General features: G+C 37.4%; 1 protein-coding gene across 1 annotated transcript; it reads right to left on the bottom strand.

Annotated features, from left to right (window-relative positions):
• Positions 1–2,145: 2,145 nt before the first annotated feature.
• LOC108683289 lies at positions 2,146–5,847 on the bottom strand. Its single transcript, XM_018172592.2, has 6 exons — positions 5,690–5,847; positions 4,880–5,103; positions 4,295–4,467; positions 3,745–3,860; positions 3,323–3,528; positions 2,146–2,974 (listed from the first exon to the last, which is right to left on the bottom strand). The coding sequence occupies exons 1-6, from the start codon at positions 5,820–5,822 to the stop codon at positions 2,807–2,809; spliced, it is 1,020 nt and encodes a 339-aa protein (XP_018028081.1). The 5' UTR covers positions 5,823–5,847; the 3' UTR covers positions 2,146–2,806.
• Between the last annotated feature and the right edge of the window lie 6,769 nt (positions 5,848–12,616).

Raw genomic sequence — 12,616 nt, 5'->3', positions numbered from 1 at the left:
ATCTAGCGACTGTAGAGCCCCGATTTTTTATTTTCCTCATCGTTTATTTTATTCGCGTTCTTCCCATTTTTTTCACATTTTTACCCCCCACCCCCTCCCCCTTCAATATATAAGTCAAACCATGCACATATTAAAAAAAAAGGCTTCTAGAGTCGCTAGGTATTGTTTTTACAAATCGAATGGTATGTCTCTCATTGCCGTAGCTTTCCCTACATGGATGTCTACTTTAATCTACCAATCTCAAAAATAATCCACGTATATATACAAAAAAGACTGATTTTTATATGTATATGTGGATAATTTTTTAGATTGGTAGATTAAAGTTCACATCCATGTAGGGAAGGTGAAACATAAAAATAACTGTAACTTTTATTTACTGTATCTAACCCATACTATTTCGGTTAGGTTAATTGCAATAAAGTTGCATTGATATGTTTTGAAAATGTTTTATTATCATTAACTGTTAATGAGTAAATCCCAATAGCAGAACAATAAATATTAAGAGATTTCTAATAATTTTGGCCATTGTAGCGGCTAATGTAGCGCGCTACATTCTACTGTAGGGGTAGCGGTAGCGCCCGTTACAATCTAGTGGATGTAGCGGTAGCGGTAGCGCTCGCTACATTTAGATTTTAGAGCATGTAGCGGTAGCGGTAACGGCGCTACATTTCAAAGTAGCGCTGCCCAGCTCTGGTGATAATTTCAACAGCCTATTGAAAAAATTAATTAAATACCGCGCGTGTAGCTGTGACCGTCTCGCTAAATAAAAAACGAATTTGCACTTCTCATTAATTCTTTCAAATTGGAAATGAAGCTGTCAAGGGCTGTTGGCAAATTCACACTAAATGAGCCCATCAGTCATAAATTGTTTTACATTTTAGTTTATAGAAAAAATGCACTATTTTTATCATTGCACTTCCTATTGCGAAGAATGGATGATGATAAATTTGGCGTTTAAACAATTGACAACAATATTGACAGTTAAATACTGGATTACTAAGGTCTTCACTGCTTAAACATTTCTAATTTCTCGGATTACGTATTTAAATGATCTTAGATAAGTATCTCTTGCTTTTCGCAGTAATTTTTATCACTTTGCTGTTACCAACTTGGAAATCAATGGAAAAATGATGGTAAATGCGCTATACTGTCATATCATGCCCTTCATTATGTATGCCCTTGCACGGACTAGCAGACCTCGTTTAACCAAACTACATTTGATTAAAATTTAAAGTGTATTTCTGTTCAATAAATAATGCATGACACGGCCAATAAAATGCCACACCAACTCGTAGATGAATTCTGGATGTGCAAATAAAAGAGCTACTGAGGGAAGTGATTCCTACAATTCATGAACAACCTTATCGAATAAGTGAGGCATAAATTATCTACCTAAAAACCACGGAATTATCATTATTCTGAAAATTACTTCAAATATCCAACGAAGTGTCTCCCAATTACCCCACGCCGTGCGTTAAAAACGACTTTAACTCTCTAGATAGCCGTATTTTCACTTGGAATTTAATACATCCTGCACTAAAGAGTACAGCAGCAATGATTCGACATGTTTTAGGGTACGCACACATTGAAAGCAGGTTGCCAGCGTGCTGGTTACCTGCTCAGGCTGGCGCCTGAAACCATAGAATACAGAAGCCTATTCGTACAGGTTTTCACTGTGAACACTTACATTATTATCCTATGTTCATTCTTGTGGCAGGTTGGAGCAGGTTGCCCGCGCGGGCAAACCTGCTTTCACTGTGTGCGTACCCTTAGGTTGGCGTCGTTGCTTGAGAATTCTAATCCGTGTTGTACTGCGTCTGGGCTTGAATTTTCACGTCACTTGCGTAGAATAATTATTGTTGTATTGCCAGGTCTAACAAGGCTGCTCTGAACAAATTGTGAGGTTAGTTCTACGAGATATTTTTTTTTTTTGCAATTCAGCAACGTCATCAATTTGATTGATAGGCTACTTCGTCTAATTGAAGTAGGTACATGTATGAACGTCTGATATAGAACCATAATACAGTATGCTCGAACAATTTTAACAAATTTCTTGAAACTCTTTCTTTAATGTAGGGAAAATTAACATGCTTGGGAAAATTTTGAAATTTTTTTAATAAGCCATCTTTTATAACGTGGAAAGAAACTATTGTCAGGTTAAGTTTAATTAACCAGGCCGTACAAAAGGAGCTCAGCACACTAAAAGTGAATGAACAACTGACACACGATACGCTGTACCATCTAATGCATTGTGCAGATTGTCTAAGAACTTCCCGTAAATGAGTTCACTCGGTGAAAATGTTGCTTTTTTTGTATTCTTCTAGCTTTGTGGAATAAACAGTAATGAAATTTCAACATATGTAGGTAACTCCTTATCCTCATTAGCTTCTTCAAACTTAAGTGACATCCTCAACTTTCAAGTTCAGTTCAGATCAATCAGTGAATGCATTATAATACTAGACAAAAGTTGAAAATGCACTGAAAAACTCCTTCTCTTTTTTGGAAATTACCGGTATTATTTTACAACTTAAGAAAATTGAGTCCTAATATCATCGCACTGCAAATTGATTGAAAGGATCATAATGAATTATTCATTTGATGTGAGAAATAGTATTCAAAGTTAATTGAGTATACACATTGGGAAAACTCAACTATAACTACAAACTAAAAAAGCATATCAATTGAAATGCATTGTAACATTCAAGTACTGCATGCAAATTCCACATTAAGAAACTTCATAAATGGTGGATACAAAAGAAAATTTTACTGATTTTTCAAAACTATGTCCATTACGCTCGACGTGAATTCATGAGTAGATGACTGCCTCCATGTGGAGGCGCTCGAGCATCATGTGGACCCAGCCTTCCGCCTCGCTGAGGTTCACCGCCTGGTGATGCCTGAAGAACTCGAGCGCCGCCTCCTGCCCTGCCGCCACCACCATGTCGCAGCGACCGCACCCCAGTGCCTCGCCCCTCTACATCAAAAAGACACTAAGGACGGTATCGTCGTGATAGTAAAGTTACACCTGCGCCAGTAAACAGGGTTTTCATTGAAATCAAGCAACCATCGGTTTGATAAGAGGGACAGAAGGTGATGAAGACAATTTAACACTGTTTAATATGATGCTAAGCCACATTTTAGGCTAAAAATCAAAACTTTTATCAGAATGACGATATTTGTATTGACCAATGAACAAATTGTAGCTAGCTTAAGGCTTACTAGCTAATAATTAACATTCATTCAATTTTAGCGAATATATAAGGCCTAGTTAACGTATTTCGCTACGGCCCGCGCACTTTCTTGTAGTGGCACTACGCGTCACCTGCATGAGAGATCGCAGAAGCGACGACGCTATTTTGCTGCGCCTGTGCACGGGCTTAACGTAGACATCCTTGACGTAGAGCTGGATGCCCTCCCAGGTTGAATAAGACAAGCAATAAAGCAGGAAGCCCAGGAGCTCTCCTGTAGCAGACGTAGCCAACAGCAGGTCGCACCACGCCGGAGAGCTCGTAAGGCCGGCTGAGAGTTCTTAAGAACGAATTTGAACGAATAGTGATAAATTGATAGAGTAACTTGGGCCAAGCCGTGATGTCATTATTTGTCCTGCAAAGCTTCATTCATTGTTCCTGGTGCAATAATTACAAAAGCTGCCTTATGAAAGCATTGCAGCAACGCAATTTATAGGGAGAACATTGAATACTTTTTTGAGAAGTTCTCTAGCACAAGCGAAACATAACTGCTTACCTGACTCCGTTATCTGCAGCTCGTGAGCTCGTCCGAGCTCGTTAGCCATCTCGCGATAAGCGGCCACGATTGAAGTCAAGTCTCCCGAAGCTTGCCTAACGTCGATGGCCCTGTTTCTACAAAAAAATAAAACAAAATAATAAATACAGATAATGTTACAGGAGTAAACATAAGAATTGAAGCTTTAATTTAAATGTTACTTTATATTTTAAATATACATTTACATTTGATATACAAATACATTTGATTACGTAAATATACAATACAATACATTTGATTCTGGTTTATTAGATAAAGTGGGACACTACTGATCTCATAAAGTTCTGACCGCGGATAATTTACTTAGCAGCTGATGTTGAACTTATGATTACACGTAAATACTCTGAAGTTGTGTTGAATTATTTTCAAACCGAAATCGAGCGCACAGTTACGTGAATGTACTTTAGGCCTCAATAAAATGCTTGAATTCATTCAATCATATATATGTTTTTCGGTCTGTAGAGTGGGGTAAAAATCTGAACCCAGTCATGACTCAGATGCGGTTACTCACAGCATGTCTGAGGCGGCAATGCTTTGAATGGCGTGTTTCCCTATTCTGAAGGTTTGGTAGCCTCTGGAGGCCGTGAGATCCTCAGCTCCTTTACTCTTGTAGAAGTCCAGGCTAGGAACATTCCAATCCAGGACAGAAAATATGCAGTGGCAGGCTCCTTCATCCATAGCGTCCTAAGTCGATAAATGTACTTCTTTACATATGGTAAGCCGTGCGAACACAGTAGAATATTATTCATGGTAAATGGTGGCTAACATAACTTCTCTTTTTCAAAACTACCGACACGCACATGATTCATATGATCAGTTTACAGATTTCTCTTCTTCAGTGGGTAAAAATAAACTCATTCTTATTAATTAATTAATGGAATCAACGAGGAGATGCACGGGTAGTCTCCACAATGCGCATCATATTCAACTTGGATAGATAGATGTTTAAACAACATTCCTTGTATATAGGAATTTTGAGTGTGAATAAATTCACCTTATATTTCTGTAGCCTGTAGGACAGAACAGCATAATCCATGAACCATGAAACTGATTTTTTTTATTTCACTGGGTGAAATAAAAAAGCTATTTCACCTACCTTAAGCAATCTTTTCCAGAGTTTCGTGCCGATCCCCTTTGACCTGAACGCGGGACTGACGTACAAGTCCTCCATGTAAACAGTGCGGCCCCGCCACGTGAAGTTCAGATGGTACAGGGCGTATCCTACAAGTCTACGGCCCTCGCCTCCAGCTTCAGCTGACTCGTCCACCGCCACAAGACATCGGTAATAAATTCGTTCACCGAATCCATGCTTCTCCAGAGCTGTTCATAAATGAGAACAAAGGTAACCTTTTCATACTAAAATAATCCATGATTACAGGAAAATTCATGAAAAAAACAACCTTCTAATGCAATTAAATTTCCGTTAAAGCGTTTCAGATCCAAGCAAAAAATTGAAGTTGAACAATTTACTTCAATTTGTAGAGCTGGAGCCCTCATCGCTATGCATTGGACTCCCGGGGTTATCCATCTCACAACTGCCGGATTTTACTGAACTTTGAGATTGTTTCGGAGTTATTTTCACTGTTCTAAATTTTCTTGTTGTATCATATATACGTGTATCATGTATTTATTTCCACCAAAATTTCTGCATTCAATGCTGCCTAATAACTTGAGAAATAATGTTGTCATATTCGAAACGTTGTTAATAAATTAAAAATTTCTTTCTTAAACCTGCAATTGATAAATCAACGTTATCTGAAGAATATTGTTCGATCCTGAAAATTTGAATAAATGAGTTCTTATTTTACTATTTCATCATAATAATAAATATATACGAAAATACATATTTCTTAGGATCAACCGTTTGTTTAATTCATCACATCATCATAATTTCGGAGTGACTTACTTTTATGGCAAATCTTTGGACCTTGGGGCATTTTCTCGTAGTCTGCCAGTTCTTGAATAAGGCGTCGAATTCCTATGCAGTCTTTTATCTCTGCTTTTTGAATCACAACTATACGGTCCATACTTGAATTCATTATCAGGGATTGCAGCTGGAGGCCTGAAAAAATTCAAATAAGCAAGAAACAGAGAAAATAATAAATTACTGACGCTAAAAATAAATTCAGAGCTGGGCAGCGCTACTTGGAAATGTAGCGGCGCTACCGCTACCGCTACATACTCTAAATGTAGCGGGCGCTACCGCTACCGCTACACCCACTAGATTGTAGCGAGCGCTACCGCTACCGCTACAGTAAAATGTAGCGCCGCTACATTAATCGTTACAATGACCAAAATTATTGGAAATCTCTAAATATTTATTGTTCTTCTATTGGGATTAACTATTAAACATTTAATGTTAATAAAATATTTTCAAAACATATCAATGCAACTTTATTGCAATTAACCTAACCGAACTAGTGGGGTTAGATACAGGAAATAAAAGTTACAGTTATTTATATGTTTTACCTCCCTTACATGGATGTCTACTTTAATCTACCAATCTCAAAAATTATCCATTTATACATATAAAAAATCAGTCTTTTATTTGTATATATATGTGAATTATTTTTGAGATTGGTAAATTAAAGTAGACATCCATGTAGAGAAGGTGAAACATAAAAATAACTGTGTAATAAAATACTTTAAAATACTTTTTTAAAAAACACGTTTTTCTTGTGGACTAAAAAGTAGAAAATAAATTATGGCTCGCCCCAAAAACGTGTGTCGGGCAGATTTATGATTAAAGCGAAAAGCACACAACACACGAATTTTGGATAAAATAGCCTGCATGCCGAATTTCAGATCTCTAGAGCAATCAGAAGTGGGCTAATTTTCGTTGTCAATTTTAACAACAAACAAACAAACGTGAAGCTAAGCTAAGAAAAACGTTTTAAAAATAACTATAAGCAAACTGAAACATGAAAAATGCCGGTAAGTGGTAACTGGTAACAACTTAACAAGTAACAACTAACATGTTGACACTAGTAACAGGCTGAGGTTGACAACATTACACCGAAATCTTTCGTACAGTTTTATTCTGTAATTTATATTATGTATGTATTGTGTATTTATATTATGTAAGGATTACTAGAATTTGAAACAAGAACCAACACCAGGGGCCACGGCTATAAGCTAAAAAAACTGCACTGCAACTTCTCCACGCGACAAAATTTCTTCTCGCTTCGAATCACCGACATGTGGAACAGCCTCCCCGATGACATCGTTGGCGCTCCAAGTATGAACGCGTTCAAGAATAGACTAGATAAAGCTATGGAAAAATATATGTTCAGATTTGAAATTCCTAGCTCCTTATCGAACCCGGTGGAAGTCTAGTAGCTACTTCAAACTATCGTCAGTCATGAAAAGATCCGGTCAAATGACACGATTTTAGATCTTCTGTGAACAAGTCACGAAAAGGAAAAGAATCGGTGACAGGCCACAGCAGGCCTACGCTTCAGCGCCGACATCACTATGTTATGTTATGTATGTATCATGCTGGTTTTTAAATAATATTTAAAACTATTAAGTAAAATCTAAAGGCTTTATCTATAAATGTAGCGGTAGCGCTGTAGCGGCAAAACCTCGTATCGCTACTTAAATATGTAGCGGGCGCTACCGCTACAATTGCTTAAATGCAGCGCCGCTACCGCTACATGTAGCGTGCTACTGCCCACCTCTGAAAATAAGGCATCACATGCTAAACCTTTCATCTGTCGTAATTTAATGATTTTATGAGACCTTGCAGTATAATATCTTTGTCGTCAAAAGGTACGCTATTTTATTACCCTAGCTTTCTTCTTTAATCTTTAAGAGCGGAGCCCAAGTCACAGGTGCTTTTATCAAAATAATAATTCGGTCTCCCTTCCAAATTGTCTACAACAACAAAAACTGGTTATAGAAAATATTTCTGGGGGCCCCTGCTGTAAACGATGATAATAATTCAGTAATAAATAAGCCATCAAGAGACATAAACTGGAGGGAACGTTTTCATAAAAAATAATTAAATATTCACAGTACATAATGAATAAATTATATCGAAGCTCGAAGGTGATAGGGGTGTAAATTTGCCACTTTTGCAAACGAGTCGATGTTCCATCACCCACCACCTCACTCCGTGGTTTTCCACAAACTGGCTTTTAGAATTTAGCCTGTTTGGTCAGTGTGTGTAAAAAAATGCAATACACCAAAATTTATAAAATGGTTTATTAGATCATTTCTGATGTTGCCATAATTATTTTCAGACTAACATCACACGAATTAAAAAAAAAAAAAACAGACTAATTACGCTACCATCAACTATTCTTTATTTAGAAACTGGTTTTGAAAATTTCAGGAAAAATTAATTTGAAGATTTATGTTTAACTTACAGCCAAATAAATTGAAATAAATGAAAATGTTCATTTAGTTCGACAGGCTGCCCATTTCACTGCCTATTGATATAAAACGAAGGTCAGATCAATTGGCGACAATACGAGTATTTATAGCTTAACGTAGTAGGTACGACGGTATCATCCCTGCAGTACTAAAAAAAGCTTTGAACACACAAGTAAAATAATCTCACTCGAAAACATTATTGTTCTTTCAAACAAAGTAAACATTTTTGAAAATTAGAAATTAGATCGAATTTATACTCGCTTCTCTGTTCTGTAAACGCTCATGATGACAATACTAATTATAGAATTGGAATATAAGTTCCTGGTGATTTCGCGGCACGATGAAACGCTACGAGTTCCCAAAATATGGGACGCGGTATGACAGGACAAATGGGGATTGTCTATTTTCAACTTTCATGTCAATCCAACAAGTTTTCCTTCAAAAAGAAAATTCAAACCTACACGTTTTTATTCGTCGACGATAGAGATAATTAAGACTACATGAAAACAGCGACAACAAGCAGTCAGGAGCTCAGAGCAACGTTAAAGCGCAGCAGCATTAAAGATGATGATATTTTAATAATGAATGAGAGGTATACTTACCAGAAAGGATCGAAATTTGCATGCTCTATTTGTCATGTCTCACCAAGTCTTATAGTTTGAGAACTGCAATACCTATCGCGTTGCGATATCAAAATTCTAAAGCTGACCTTCTGCATTTCAAACTATCGTCAGTCATGAAAAGATCCGGTCAAATGACATGAGTTTAGATTTATGAACAAGGCACGAAAAGGAAAAGAATCGGCGACAGGCCACATCAGGCCTACACTTCAGCGCTGACATCACTATGTTATGTTATGTTATTATGAAAATTTGTGTTCATCTGTTCCGATTGCCTATGCAATTTACGAGCAATTAACGTAAATCTTGCACATTAAACTATGACAGTTTAATAAGCAAATCATCGGTAAGTTCAGAGGAATAACCGTATTATGCTTGGTCTCGTGCAAGATAATTTCAGATTTTGCAGCTTTCTATGTTCATTTGACAGCTGTGCGAAAGCACTCCACCACAGATAGAAGGATTGGCTTCAATTAATTTATTTATTATTATTTATTATTAAATCCTTCTCAATCACTTCAACCTGGAACATAAAATGCTTCATATGAACCACTCTTGAAATTGAACGAATTAAACTCCTCCATACTCTTATTAGAAACCTTGTCCTTACGGTCTGTATAAAAACTTCATGAAGGCTTCATATACGTATGACTGACAAACCATTTGTGCCTTTGTGTAGAAAAATTTTACAGAGCAGACAAGACAAATAGAGGCTATCATTGGTTCACAGACAGAAAACTGTTAAAGGATGCACATTTAAATAGTATACATGAAGGTTGTAAAAAGTTAGCCAGGTATATTTTAGCTGAGGTGTACAGTAACATTTTCGAAAATCATGAGGCCGAAAACTTTCAGAATTTTGTAAAAAATCTCCTGTAATGCTACGATAGACTGGGTTTTTACACGACTTCAAGAATGCTCCTCTTAAATTTACACTTAAACTTCCTCTTCGAAAACTGCGGTGCTGTTGGCGACAAACTTGGCGAACGCATCCACCAAGAAATTTTGCTTTGGAAGTGAAAAGAAAGGGAATAAATCATTGTTATCGGATTACAGCTGGGCGCTCAGCAGGGAATCACGAGCAACAGAATACAAAAGACAGACAAAGTGGTTGCGTCATCAGTGATATTTAACCGAGGGATACATAAGTAGATTCTACATTTGTTTTCGAAATTCTACCCGAATTTCAACACTATATAGGCCCCTTTCACACAGGGCAGTAAATAACGCCAGCATCCGACGGTATTTACCGCTGAACCTTAGCGGACGCACGAAATGTGAACTGCTATTCACACACGACGGCTTTTAACGCGGCGTAGAATTTGACGCCTGACGCCAGCGTGTGTCATGCTAAAACTGCGGCGGTAGATTCGCCGCGACAGTTTAGCTTGCAATGGTATTCAGTGTAATTTTTCATACTGGGCGGTTTTTCACGCCTCTACCTATTGTGGTACAGACAGTGGGTAGGCGATGGTGTATGCAGCTCCAGCTACCAGAAGAGGCAAGGATAATTTAACTAATTTCTTCTTGTTAATGAATGTAATGAGTAATGAATTAATTTTGTAATGACAACTTTGAGAACGTTGCCTTTCAAACAGTGTGGCAAATTCTCCTTCTTGCGGCCTTAAATTTACTATATTGTGAATCCGGCACCGCCTTCTTTTCCTTCTTTGCTGTCTTTTATACAGCAAGTATAAAAGGTGAGCCTTCTTTTCTTTATTCTGAGCAGCCATTAATAGACACAGTCAAGACCACTTGCGGACAACAGCACTGCCAGACATAGATTCCAGCGTTAAAAACCGCCTCGTGTGAAAGATAGCGCGGTAAATACTGCCGCGGCATTCTTGACGCGCGTGGTATTTACCGCCCTGTGTGAAATCTGCTTAAAAAGGGGATGAATAATTTACCTAAAAATCTGGCTCTGTGACACCCGTGACTGCATGACGAGGTGGTCAAACTGCACGGACCCCAGTAAACATCCAACGTGTGCACCAAACATAGCATGCCGTGTGAATGAACGCCGAATTAAGGCTTCAATTGCTTAATGCATACGTTCGATGTCTTCCGGGGTCCAATTTGTTCGATCAACTTTTCGTGAAGTCTCGGATCTTATATGAAGAACGCGTTGGTTAACAATTATTCACCCAATTCATTATCGTGCCACCAGCCGGAACACGGCGACGGCCAATGGTGAAATGGTTCCGGAAACACTCAATGCTTTGATGGCGTAACGATTCGTTTCAATAAGCCTAACGGACACGCTCACACTTACGATACTCTTATAGATATCAATCACGTATCCACTGTGATTGAAACTGTGTCACTTGAGAAGCAGTTACCCACGCTCTTTACCCTCCATGCTTATCGCTACCTCGCGAAGCGTTCCGTTCAAATTATCCCTATTTGAGGCTATTTCCTTATCAGAACACGCATTAATTCAATGTTTTTTCAGTGCTTATTCTTTGATTTACAGCGCGTCAATAATTATAACCATTTAATTTATCTTCTAACTTTGCCAAGCTGATTATTAGATTAAATGAAACTGTGATTTTGAAATAAATAATCAATGCGTGTGGAAACTGTGAAACGTAAAGACTAATCAGTTAAACTTGTCAAAAATACGAAATTTTGTATAACATTAATCCATGCACAAAATTGTTTACGTAATGTTGAATCAAATGTGTGAAAATTAATTACTATTATTATAATCCAAAGGTATGTGTGAGAGAATTTAAATGGTGCAAGTACTATCATCACAATTCCATATCTCATACTGAATAGAATACTAACAGCTGATGGGAATTTCAAGTTACAGTTGAATTAATTTTAGCCTTGAAAAACCGTTTTTACCAAGAAATAATGGTCATAGATGCTGAAAATTTTCAGTAACGGAACTGGCTTTTTTATTCCAATGCAGATGTTTTACATCGAAATTGATTTTCAATCAATTCGTTATTGCCGGACAAAATTGGCTGTATAAATAATCCATCACTCCAACGTGCCACACATGAACGACATCAAAGTTTTCGCTTCCTGTAATCTCAGTCGGTATATTAACCATAAGTTGCTCCTCTCTTTAGCCTTAATTTCTTGCAGCTTTCTTGCTTTTAATGTTCAAGAACCTATACTTCCCGCACAGTTTGAGACTATATATGATTTAATTGTCGTAAGAATGACTTTCGTGCTTAGAAATTCGGTTGTTTTTGCGCATCGGCGCGTACCTTAGCTCAGTATGAATTTAAACTGTGCACTAACTTTAAGTGGTTTTTGAACCCACTTTAAATTGGAAAGATTTTTCCACACATCAGTCCCTGTAGCGATGGAAACATAATGGCAAATCACATTTCCCGAATTTTCTGAACACTATAGGTAACCATATATACATTTATAATCATACAATTTTTATTTATTTCACATTAATAGTTAAAGGAAAGAAATGCAATGCTGAATAATGCACAATAAATAAAAATAAGTATCCAAAAAAGAAAACTTCCATTGTAATCTGTGCAAACACAACAAGCGAACCCATTTTTATAATTAATTCACACATACCTTCACAAAAATTCAAGCTGTACATATATACGGCAGTATACATGGTTGAACGAAACTAGCATAGTTTAGATGTCACTGTAAGGGAGCAAGACTCCTGCTAATGCAGTAGAGGGTAGAACGATGGCTGCATTAGCACATCAGTCAAATTAATTAAGCATTCGTCGTATTAATATTAGTAAACGTGAAGACAGTGAGCTCCCATATTCCATAAGGCTCTTTTTCAGAACCGCCAGACCTCGGACGAGGTTGAATCGTTAGTCGTTACTACGGGAATCCTTCATGAA

This window comes from Hyalella azteca, unplaced genomic scaffold (assembly GCF_000764305.2).
Source record: "Hyalella azteca isolate HAZT.00-mixed unplaced genomic scaffold, Hazt_2.0.2 contig11116, whole genome shotgun sequence".
In the NCBI taxonomy this organism is placed as follows: domain Eukaryota; kingdom Metazoa; phylum Arthropoda; class Malacostraca; order Amphipoda; family Hyalellidae; genus Hyalella; species Hyalella azteca.
This window is presented reverse-complemented; position numbering and strand designations above follow the sequence as displayed.